The sequence below is a fragment of the Ctenopharyngodon idella genome, chromosome 4 (assembly GCF_019924925.1).
Source record: "Ctenopharyngodon idella isolate HZGC_01 chromosome 4, HZGC01, whole genome shotgun sequence".
Classification (NCBI taxonomy): domain Eukaryota; kingdom Metazoa; phylum Chordata; class Actinopteri; order Cypriniformes; family Xenocyprididae; genus Ctenopharyngodon; species Ctenopharyngodon idella.
The window spans coordinates 19698727-19711288 of NC_067223.1; the positions used below are offsets into that span (position 1 = coordinate 19698727).

Sequence of the window (12562 nt, forward strand, 5' to 3'; positions counted from 1 at the left end):
AGACATTTTTTAGACAGTAAATGTGGATCTTTCAGATGAATTTGAGGAGTGCTAGTCTGGTCTTGGTCTTGACTCTGTCTCGACTTGCCTTGGTCTTGTCTTGGTCTCAACCCCCCAAAGTCTTGGTCTAGACACACACTGGTCTTGATCTCGACTTGGTCTTGATTTAGGTGGTCTTGACTACAACACTACTTTTCAGTATTACATATCATTGAGGCGGAGAAAAGAACACAACCCTGCAGACAGCAGGTAAATGCCGTTATCGCTGTTTTCTATATTCGTGAAGTAAATATGTTTACACAACTTTTTAAAAATTCTGGGTGCTGGTGTTTGGTCAAACCCTGGTCAATCAACGTACACTCACGTCACTGATAGTTCCTGTAGAGCTGGTTTAGACCCTACTCTGAAGTAGGAGCTAATTTAGTTCCTCCATAAGGAGTTCCTACAAATAAAATCGTTCCTAGTTCCTGCGGTGCGAACACGGCAAAATCTGGGTACTTCAGCCAATAGTTCTAGGAACTATGAAAAGGTTCCTTCGGTGTGAAAGCCCCTTATAATTAACCAGAGGCTGTTTGCATAAACTGCTTAGACTTAGAGATCGACCGATATGGGTTTTTCTATAACCGATGCCGATGCCGATGATTAGAGGTCAGGGTCAGCCGATGGCCGATATGTGCTGCCGATTTTTAGGGCCGATATGTGCTGCCGATTTTTAGGGCCGATATCTTGAAGTTTTCCCCTTCATTTGCATGCTAAAATGTCACACTAATAATAAGTGGATGCACAACATTTCTAAACTTAACATCAATTATTGAACACTGACTTGATTTACATAAAAGTTTTAGAGCATTTATCAAGCTGAATTTTTTAAGTTTGTTGGAACATAAACGTAAACTTAAATATATATTTAAATAAAATAAATACAACTTTATAAATAAAAATCAATTAAAAACTGTCATGTTGCACAGCCTTGTATGCAAGGACAGTGCTAAACTCTTAGTGATTTCTGACATTCTTGACGGTTAACGTTAGACAGATTTAATGAGGATAATAACTATGCGACATATATAACATATATATATATATATATATATATATATAGTCGTTGGTCGGAACACATCACTTTATTAGGCTGATGTCCATTTCGCATTACACAGTTGATGGAAACACACGCAGATGCGCACATTCTTGAGCTGAATTTTCATTAATGCAAAGTTGGATGGAAACCCGGTTATTGTCTGCATCAAACCATGCTTCCGAACAAATGTCATACACTTCTGCGCAGTGGCGTAGCGCAAATCCGCGGGGGTTCAACCAAGAAGGGGAGCCAATGGATATCACACAAAAAGCAACGAGCAAACTTTGCGGAAAAGTTATGCAGGTAAAAGCTTAACCTCGGTCAGTATTCAAAGTGAAAGTAAAAGTGACGGAGCTGCCTGACGCTGCATTAACGGAGCATTTTCTCTCAGAGACGAATTTCAACATAATATGCTGATAACGGTATATAACTGTCTTAATGTATTCCATTATTTCTCTTGTTGCCCGTACATATAGTGAAACAAATGAGAGGAATAGTATTTCGTGTTAAACAGCTTTTTTTTGTTTTGTTTTTTAAAGTTGGTGAAGTAGCCTAAAGCTGCTCTTAATTTTCATTTATGACTGTAGTGTTAGGAAATATTATAGACTGTTAATAATTATAATTATAGGTCTAATTCATTGTATAATAGACCTAAAAAATGTTTAAAACATTTTCAAAGAGGAGCTGATAGCCTAATCTTTTATTATCCTCACAGCACGTCAGTTATGCGGTGATGCGCTGTGAAATTATTGCGGGGCAAATTTATTATAATATTAATTTAATAATAAAAGTAGCTTACCTAATAGTAATAATAATAGACTAGAAGAATGTAACAGGCTTACATTAATTGGAAATGCCAAATCCTCTTAATATTGCCAATATTTGTCGGAGTAACGTAGCCCTCAATCACGCTGCAGTGTTTGTGAGAGCTGCCGCCTTCTCCACCCCAAGCACAGAGTGAAATTCTCCGACTCCGATACAGGAAAAATAAAACAGAACTTATAACATTGGGGCTAATATGTTAGCAAGCAAGCTGCTGGTAGTTTTGGACTACAGTCCTTAAAGTTAACTACAAGTAAGCGAACCTTCAACCAGCTGTAGCATTATACCAGTTCCCGACGGTTCTATGCTATCCGTTGTTTCTTTCACTAAGTGAAGCAACACTTCATAGTTTACTAGTAATATATAGTAAATATATGGCCATAGGACTTTGAAATATCAGAATTTAAGCCTTAGGCTACCTTTATCTCCCAGTACTGTTGTTGAATCTTCCAAAAGTTTCAATTCACATGCGGCAGCAGCACATTCCACCGCAACAATAACACAGGACTGCCCGCGGACGTGCCTGGCTTTTAAATCGGTGCTACTAAACACGGATATCGGCCGATGCCGATATATTAAAAAAAGACAAATATCGGCCCGATATATCGGTCGACCTCTACTTAGACTAGTCTTAAAACTTTTTTTTATTATTATTTGAATTGGAAAAGTTAGACAGATTTTCCCATTGGTTAACTGCAAGTTGGTCAAACTAGTTCTTAAAACAGTCATAGTGGCTAAGTTTATTCTAACTGTCATCAGATCCCCTGTTGTTTTTGGGTTTTTTTTAATAAAGTGTTTAGCTGCCAGCTTGACAGTTTTTGAGACTTGCCCTAAAGGAAGTGAAGAATTAGCAATATTGAGAAGCCTTCTCAGATTACATGAAACACCTCTTTCAGTAGCTTAGTGGGTATACAATCAAGTTGAATGTTGGTTTTGATGCTTTACATGTCAAATGTTTTGATGTCTGTTGCTTGGTGCCATTAAAGTGGGGTTAACATTGTCTTTTTTTTTTTTTTTTTAGACCTGATGGCACTGAAAGAGGAGGCTGAGGTACGGAATGAAATGGAAGATAAAGATCAAAATAAGCATCATCATAATTTCATAACTGGAGAAAAATCTTTTAGTTCCTCACAGCCTGAAAAGACTTCCTCACTAAAAGGAACTCAAAAGAAAGGAACTAGAAGTCAGTTCATCTGCCAACAGTGTGGAAAGAGTTTCAATCAAAAAGGACACTTTAAAGAGCACATGAGAGTTCACACTGGAGAGAGCCCATTTATCTGCAAACAGTGTGGAAGCAGATTCACTCGAAAAGAAAGCCTTAACAGGCACATGAGAGTTCACACTGGAGAGAAACCCTACATGTGCACTCAGTGTGAAAAGAGTTTCAGTCAAAAAGGACACTTTGAAGAACACATGAGAATTCACACTGGAGAGAAGCCTTATACCTGCCAACAGTGTGGAAAAGGTTTCACTGGAAAAGGAAATCTTAAAAAACACATGAGAATTCACACTGGAGAGAGCCCTTTTATGTGCCAACAATGTGGACACAGATTCAGTCATAGAGGAAGCCTTAACAGGCACATGAGAGTTCACACTGGAGAGAAGCCTTACTCATGTCCTCAGTGTGGAAAGAGCTTCAGTCAACATGGAAATCTTGTAAAACACATGAAAGTTCACACTGGAGAGAAGCCTTACACGTGTCCTCAATGTGGAAAGAGTTTCAGTCAACATGGAAATCTTGGAAACCACATGAAAATTCACATTGGACAGAGCCTTTTCACCTGCCAACTGTGTGAAATAAGTTTCACTCTGAAAGGAAACCTTAAAAAACACATGAGAACTCACACTAGAGAGAAGTTGTTTACATGTCATCTATGTGAAAAGACTTTCAGATATAAGGTAACTCTTGAGTACCACATGAGGATTCATGTATGAGAGAACTGTTTTATACGTCATCAGTGTGGAATGAGTTTTACTGTAAGGAATCCAGTAATAGCACACTGGAGGCAAGCCTTTCGTGTGCCATCATTGTGAAATGAATTGCATAAATAAAGCAAACGTTGAGGTTTACTAAGATCCCAAGTGGCGTTTAGATCAGTGGTTTCTTAATCCTGATACTGGGGACCCCCGTTCGCAGAAGTACTGAGATAAAAGTTATTGGATATAAAGTTATCAGAAGTCTACGTTAGCGATCAAAACAGAGCAAATCAGCTTTTAAAAGTAATCGTTACAGCACTAGGTGGCGACAAGTGACTGTTAAAATCTATTTGACATTGAATGATTCATTCAAAAGATTTGATCAAAAACATTGATTAATCCAGTAATGAAACAAGTGAGTCAAGTCATTGAATCATTCATTCAAAGCAATTTATTAAATAATTCAATTGAATTAAAAATTTTACATAGACTGCAACAATTAAATAATTTGTCCTTTTTAGTAAGTAATTATTTTGCTTAGTTGTCTGTGAAAATGAAAATCACAATAAATACTAAAATAGGAATAAATACTACATTCAAAACCCTACCAAGTAAAGTATGCAGTATGTGTATTGTCAACAATATTTACTTAAAGTATCAAAAAAGTACATTCTCCTAAAATGTTTCCTATCAGTGTATTATATTTGATGTTTTTGGATAAGTATTACCGTTGCATTAGGCCCCGATCAGAGAGAACGCGTTTTTCAGGTTTGGATGCGTGAGGCGCGCCGCACTGCCTTTCTTTGGTTGACTTTTTTAATTTAGAAAAGAGCAGTGTGCGGTCTAATCTGGATTAGAGCGCTCGCGCTCTAGAATCTTTGGATTGCTGTTAAGTAAACTGTCATATTAGCAGAAACTTTAAAAAACTGGACAAGCTGAGGGCGCTTGCTCTGATGGAGATCCATGTGGGTACACAAGAACCTCAGAAAGAGGAGACACTGCGGGGAGTACCACCACTTGGTCCAGGAGCTTCGCCTTAATAATGGTCGGTTCATGGTTTATTTTAGGATGAGTCTGGGATAGTTTGACATCCTGCTGTCAATCATCGGGCCTAGCATCACAAAAATGACCACCAACTACAGAGAGTCCATCGGTCCTGCTGTGCGGCTGAGCATTTTTGCGGCAGGTAATGTTGCTTTCAAAGATGTAACGTTAGATAAAAGTAACTAATTAAAAGTGTCAGACAAAAGTAAAGTAGTAAAAGTAAAAAGCACAGTATTTACCTCTGAAATTATACATAGATACAACCCCATTCGCCTGAACCTCAAGGCAGGCTGCAACTCAAATGTGCAATAATTAGTCTACCCAGGGCTGGTGTTATGTATGAACAGATACCTGGAAATTCTGAAAATGAAGGGTAGGCTCTTGCACTACCCACTGTAACTATAACTCCCTTTTATATTACAAATTTGTAGCCACTGGAGATTCATACAGAACAATTGCATTCAGCTACAGGGTTGGATTCTCTACCGTGGTGGGCATTGTGAAAGAGGTGTGTGAGACTGAGGCAATCTGGTCATGTCTGCCATTGTGGAGGACTTTCTAGAAATTGTGAAATTTTCCAAATTGTGTTGGAGCAATTGATTGGAAACACTTCACAAGCCCCAGCAAATAGTGGCTCCCAGTTCTACAACTACAAAGGCTCATTTTCCTTTGACCTCCTGGGTATGGTGGGTGCCAGATATTGCTTCAGGATGATTGATGTGGGAGCATATGGCAAGAGCAGTGATGGAGGTACACTTTCCTCATCAGCCTTTGGCCAAGCACTCTGCCATGACGCCCTTGAACTTCCACGAGATGCACCTGTTCCAGGACCTGAAGGAGCCATGCCCTTTGTTTTTGTGGCAGACAAGGCATTTCCCTGGGCACAACTTGTCACCCAAGCAGAGGGTCTTTACCGCCTGTCTCGAGCCGGGAGGATGATGGAGTGTGCCTTCATTGTCCTAGTTTCACAGTGGCGACTGTACAGGCGAGTCCTTGGACTGTCACCTAAAGTTGCTGAAGTCGTGGTGAAGGCAACATGCATTTTGCACAACTTGTTTGTTAACAGCTTCCAGGAGTTCTCTCTGGTAGTCTGTCAGCCCTCCTCCATGCTCTGTTCTCCTCTTACAACCTCTTCCACTCTCTCTGTTGGTGTTGGGTTTGACAGGAGTCTCTACAACCCGGAGAACACTAGGTGGAGGTGTCGTGGATGTTAACATAGCTGGTGTTAATGACACAGATGTTGATGTACATGGTATTGATGTAGATTGTTGTGTAGGAGACAAGGAGGGTGGCTCAAAGGTCCCAGTCAGCAGGTCATCCTCCTAGGACAATGCGTTAAACACTGAAACATGGTTAAACACAGCAGTCATTTTGAGATATCATCATATTATTTACTGACACATCACCCTACACTCCCAAACTTACCACCTACCTCAACTTGCAATACCATAGAGAGTAGGAGAGATTCAACAGTACAGTCCTGACTGTCTATAGGCCTATCAAAAGTAACAGTTGGAAGTCCCTGGACTCTCTTTCTCGTGAGGCTCAAGAAAGGACATAACGGCCATAAACTTCCATCTCTTATGACTGCCTCCTTCAGCACCACTGTTTCTTCCTTCTCTGCCCTCCTTTCTTTTAAATGAAAGCAGTTCAGGGACCACAAACTGTTGCTACTGCTTATGTTAGTGCAGTTTAAATTACTGAAAGCAACTTACCTGACATCTCTGTTGCCACACTATCTTGCCTTCAGGCCCTGCTGCTTTTTATTAACATTGTGGTAGTTGCGATTGTGAAGTCATACAGCTCTGGGTAACCCATGACAGCCACCCCAAGTTGCTCCTCCGTCATTGCAGTCTCTGGACCTTCCAAGCAACTGTAAACTTGCCTGTGCCTACCACAGAGGAGTGGAGGTCAACTGCAAAGAAGTTTGAGGAGAGTTTGTGGAATTTTCCTCTCTGCTGTGGAGCTCTTGATAGGTAACATGTTTTCCTGAAAGAGCCTCCTAACTCAAAATCCCAGTTTTACAACTACAAGGGAACATTCTCCTTAGTTCTCTTGGCCATTGTGGATGCCCAGTAGTTGTTTCAGGGAAATTGATGTTTAGGGCTACAGGAGGACCGGTGATGGTGGGATTCTTGCCAACTCAGCTTTTGGTCAAGCACTTCAATCAGGCACCCTCCAACTCCCTGCTGACCTGCCACTACCAGGGGCTGACCACAGAGGTCCCCAGTCACATGTGTTTGTTGCTGATAAGGCTTTTCCACTACAGAGAAACCTCATGCCAACCCCAGGCGCATCCTTCTAAGAGAGCGTCTCAGCATGGCTAGCTGTTGAAAATGCCTTTTTTTTGATCCTTTTGTACCAGTGGAGAATGTACAGATGTGCCATTGAGGTCCACCCTGATGTTGCAGAGATGTGTGTTAAAGCCACTTGTGTTCTCTATAACTTCCTGTGGAGGTCAACCTAGACACCTGCAGGGAAGAGGTTGATCCTGGTTGGTGAGGTGGAGCCACTTACAGGTCTGGGAAGACTTGCTGCTAACAACTCAGCTAGAGAGTCCATCAGGGTCTGGGAGGCCTTCACTTCCTACTTCTCTGCAGAGGGAACGCCCCCATGGCAAGATGCTGTCTAATGCACAACCATACCTCAAACTGTTCTTGAGCCACATTCCTGACTGAAACTAATGTCTATGTTGTGAGTCAACATGTAGAAAGGCACAACATTTTGTTTCCTTTATATTTTGGTAAAAAAAAAAAAAAGCTACAAAAACCCCTCCTCATCCTTAATGAAACAAAGTGGCTTAATACTTTAAAAACTGATTTGTGAACATATTTGTAACAACAATAAATAAACATAAAATTCATAGCGTATTACCTGTATTAAACTATGAATAAAAAAAAAAAACCTTTCTACTGGCTCCAAATTCAGCATCTTAGTGCTTGATTCATAAATAAGTTTATGTATTTGAAATTTCACAAACTCTTTTTATTGGGGTGACAAGCGTTGTAAGGAAATAAGTAGTGCTTGGAGAAAATCGATTAACCTAACACGTGTTTTTTTTTGTTTACAATTTTAAAATAGTTTTTTTTTTTTGTTTTGTTTATTCCAGAATTGATATTAATTCAAATTTAATAGTTTTATTTTAGTCCTTGCTTATAGACAAGCTGGACAGAGGTTACCCACTTTTGTTCCAACAGAGGGCGAAATGTGTCATTATCTCAAGCTGAAAGAGAAAGCAATGTGAGATTACCCAGCACTTCAAAGAAAGCAAAACTCATCACAGAGTCAATTGCAATCAATTGCAGTGTTTCCCATACATTGATTTATTTGTGGCGGTCCACCACAATATCAACGTTGACTGCTGCAAACTGGATTTTGTCACAGAGAATTTGTGAATAAATATACACAGTATATAATAAATATACACAGTACATACATATATATTATGTAAACAAACTTTTATTTTGGATACAATTAATCACGATTAATCGTGTGACAGTATATATGTGTGTGTATATATATATATATATATATATATATATATATATATATATACAGGTGCTGGTCATATAATTAGAATATCATCAAAAAGTTCATTTTTTTTATTATAAATTATTTTTAAAAATGAAACTTTCATATATTCTAGATTCCCTACATGTAAAGTAAAACATTTCAAAAGTTTTTTTTTTTAAATTTGATGATTAGAGCGTACAGCTCATGAAAGTCCAAAATCCAGTATCTCAAAATATTAGAATATTTCCTAAGATCAATCAAAAAATGGATTTGCAAAACAGAAAAGTTCAAGTTCTTTAAAGTATGTTCTTTTGTGCACTCAATACTTGATTGGCAGGACATATTACAGCAAATGACTTGCTCCTAGCACAAATTACTGCATCAGTGAAGTGTGGCATGGAAGTGATCAGCCTGTGGCACTGCTGAGGCACTATTGAGCCTTCAGATCATCTGTATATTGTTGGATCGACTGTTTCTCATCTTTCTCTTGAAAATATCCCATAGATTCAGGTCAGGCATGTTGGCTGGCCAATAAAGCACAGTAATATCATGGTCAGCAAACCACTTGGAAGTGGTTTTTGCACTGTGGGCAGGTGCTAAAGTCCTGCTGGAAAAGGAAATCAGCATCTCCATAAAGCTTGTCAGCAGATGGAAGCATAAAGTGCTCCAAAATCTCCTGGAAGATGGCTGCATTGACTTTGCACTTGATAAAACACAATGGACCAACACCAGCAGACGTCACGGCCCCCCCCAAAATCATTATTGACTTCAGAAACTTCACACTAGACTTCAAGCAGCTTGGATTCTGTGCCTCTCCAGTCTTCCTTCAGACTCTGGGACCATGATTTCAACATGAAATGCAAAATTTACTTTTATCTGAAAAGAGGACTTTCGACCACTGTTCACTGTCCAGTTCTTTTTCTCCTTAGCCCAGGTAAGATGCTTCTGACGTTGTCTCTGGTTCAGAAGTGGCTTGGTAGTCCTTTTCCTGAAGATGTCTGAGTGTGGTGACTCTTGATGTGCTGACTCCGGCTTCATTCTACTCATTGTGAAGCTCTCCCAAGTGTTTGAATCGGCTTTACTTGACAGTATTGTCAAGCTTGTGGTCATCCCTGTTGCTTGTGCACCTTTGCCTACCCAATTTCTTCCTTCCAGTCAACTTTGCATTTAATATGCTTTGATATTTCACTCTGTAAACAGCCACCCCATTCAGTAATGACCTTCTGTGACTTACTCTCTTTGTGGAGGGTGTCAATGATTGTCTCCTGGACCATTGCCAAGTCAGCAGTCTTCCCCATTAGTGTGGTTTCAAAGAACAAAAGATACCCGGAATTTATACTGTAGGGATGGTCATTTAATGAAACTCAAATGTAAATATTCTAATATTTTGAGATACTGGATTTTGGACTTTCATTAGCTGTACGCTCTAATCAACAAATTAAAAAAAAAAAACTTTTGAAATGTTTTACTTTACATGTAGGGAATCTAGAATATATGAAAGTTTCATTTTTTAAAATAATTTACAATAAAAAAAATGAACTTTTTCACGATATTCTAATTATATGACCAGCACCTGTGTGTGTATATATATATATATATATATATATATATATATATATATATATATATATATATATATATACACACACACACACACTGTAGTTACAATTGCTTAAATAAAGCTATGAGGGAATATTTTGTTTTATTGAATATTGATTTATGAAATGATTTTTTTAAATGAAATTATACCTTTAAATATGAAACCTAAACCTGGTGGCAAGTCACTGCCTTAATGAATCATTAGTCAAATGCCTGATTCATTCAGGAATGAAGCATGTCTTAAAAAAATTGCTGCCTTAAATTTTTAAGTACAATCAACTTACCTCTATAAGTCAATCAACTAAGTTACATTAACCTGATTTATTAAAAAAAAGTAAAAAAAAAAAAAAAAAAAAAAAAAAAAAGGTAACTTATTTTGATGAGTTAAGTAATGTCAACTTTATTTTTGATCATATCATTTTTTACACTGAGCTCTGCTGTGGCTTTGTTTGGACCTATTTTCATTGGCGAAAAAAGAGCAAAATTTACATTATTAAAAGTTTTGTCTAAAATGTAATTGACAATATTAAAGGTAGGGTCTCAAATTTTCAGAGAGGCTAGCAATAGCGAGCCAGCTTTGAAAGCATAAGATCCCACCCTTCCTTCAGAGCGTCTCCAAAGTCATTCCTCCTTCAAAACACATAAATGCCTACAGCATGCAGCAAAAGCATCACAAGACTTAAACTACCTCGATTTTATGTTCATAAAAATACTTTTCTAATAACCTTACCAAACATTTAAGCTCTTTATAACTTTTTTTTCATTAGGACAATAATTAATTCTGACTTAATGACAAACTGCCAAGTGTCTGTTTTGAAATAAGACCATACTAATGCTTGAAGTACTGATGCTTGTGAATTCGGCTTTATTAATTCATACACTCTTAAACACTTTTTTTAAACTCATAAATCACATTTGGCACTATTACATTTTAATCTAATTTATCTGGTATAAATGAATTCTGTACTCAAACATTAGTTTTCATTTTAGTCAAAAAGCACACACTCTTTAAGTAGTTAATATTTTCATCAAATGACTGGTCAATATTTCACTATGTATTTAAATACTTGAATGTACACAGCAGAGTGTGAACAGGACTTTTATTTTGGTCTTATGACATAACGTCATAAGGCTGCGCCGCGCTCCTGCGTCTGTTGTTCGGCTGAAGAAAGGTATGTGTTTTTAAGCATTTTATACAGTGTTTTAATCGATACAACACGTTCAGGCATGTTTATAGGTTTACATGCGACGAAGATAACTTAATTATTATTGGATTTAACATAATACTTAATCTAACATACATTAACATTAATTTTTTTTGTCAATTAACGTTAAATAGCATCCACACATGAGTTTCAGAAAAGATGCGTCTCTTTTCGCTCTCTATCGTGAATCAGTTTATCATGAACACGAGTTCGGTCTCTGGCGAGTGATGGTGGAGAAGAGAAACTCCGAGGCAGTTGAATCAAATGCTTCGCGAAATGATTCAGTGATTCTGAGCGCTCGAATCACCTCACGCTGGCGACACCTGCTGGTTAAAACTGTGTAAATGCAACTAGAACAACACAAGTGTAATAATAACTTTACAAACATCAGCAAATTTATTTTACAGCACTGTTAACAATGTACATACTAAGTACTTTTTATAGTAATTACAATAGCTGGGTAATAACGAGGTACTAACCCTAATTCTTTAACCTTAACTTAACCCTCTTCCTAACATTACCACTTTCTTAGGTAATGTTAGTGCATGTATTGTAAAATAAAGTGCAACCCAAATGTTTTTATTAAAGTGCAGTAAATATAATCTTCAAATCAAATACCAAATGTAAGTCTTAAATAGTTTGTATAATTTGCCAGTGCACTACCTATTGAACTAGGGAGCTGATTGAGACGTACCCAGAGATTTAGTTTGGACTTTCTGTTAATTATTCTCATCTTAAACATGACAAATTGTCTAAACACACAGAAAAAATCCTGGTGAAGCGACTGAGATCCACATGACACTTTTATAAAGATGGCATTTATTAAAGAGGAGAGTGAAGACATGAAGATTGAAGAAGTATTCAGTGTCAAACAAGAAGATACTGAGGAACAAACAGGTTGGTTTCATTCTTAAAGTTTCTCAGAGATTCTTATTAAAATGTCCAGTGGTGAAAATGATCACTTTCAAATGAGCTTTCCTCACCCTCAAGCCATCCTAGGTGTATATGACTTTCTTCTTTCTGATGAACACAATCAGAGTTATATTAATAACTATCCTGATGCATAGGCGCCGATTTATATTTCTGCCGGTGGGTGCCCAGTGCATATTTTTATACAGACCCGAGCTAAATATTCGTATTCCTATGTGGTCTAGTGGTTGAACTTCTGCTATGTGAGTCAGAGACGTTCTGGGTTCTAATCATCGGTAATTCTAATCCACCCTCGTTTAGTTTTTTTTCTCAATAAGACCAAAGATGTTCTTTAATGATTGTATATAAAGAGGCAAGAGCAGGGACACGTTTGTGTGCATTTGTTAATAATTTCACTGGAAAGAACAGAGAGTTGCTGCACTTGTCTGTGTGAAGACTGTGCACGAGCCACAAG

General features: G+C 37.9%; 3 protein-coding genes across 14 annotated transcripts in view; 2 read left to right on the top strand and 1 right to left on the bottom strand.

Moving 5' to 3' along the window:
* LOC127510680 (gastrula zinc finger protein XlCGF8.2DB-like) overlaps window positions 1-12562 on the top strand; it is a 220351-nt gene that overhangs the window by 205110 nt on the left and 2679 nt on the right. For 3 of the 8 annotated variants that reach the window (XM_051890594.1, XM_051890592.1, XM_051890586.1), the window contains one exon: window positions 2922-3976. The exons of the other annotated variants lie outside the window; for them this stretch is intronic. In XM_051890594.1, coding sequence (XP_051746554.1) covers window positions 2922-3835 — 914 coding nt within the window. In that variant the 3' untranslated portion in view covers window positions 3836-3976. Of the gene's footprint in view, window positions 1-2921; window positions 3977-12562 lie in introns of those variants that run through there. 8 annotated transcript variants of the gene reach the window in all.
* LOC127510601 (gastrula zinc finger protein XlCGF8.2DB-like) overlaps window positions 1-12562 on the top strand; it is a 142725-nt gene that overhangs the window by 117471 nt on the left and 12692 nt on the right. The window contains exon 1 of one of the 2 annotated variants that reach the window (XM_051890361.1): window positions 11100-11145. The exons of the other annotated variant lie outside the window; for it this stretch is intronic. The gene's annotated coding sequence lies outside the window, so the exon portion shown is untranslated. Of the gene's footprint in view, window positions 1-11099; window positions 11146-12562 lie in introns of those variants that run through there. 2 annotated transcript variants of the gene reach the window in all.
* LOC127510688 (gastrula zinc finger protein XlCGF7.1-like) overlaps window positions 1-12562 on the bottom strand; it is a 201910-nt gene that overhangs the window by 24856 nt on the left and 164492 nt on the right. The gene's annotated exons all lie outside the window — the stretch shown is intronic.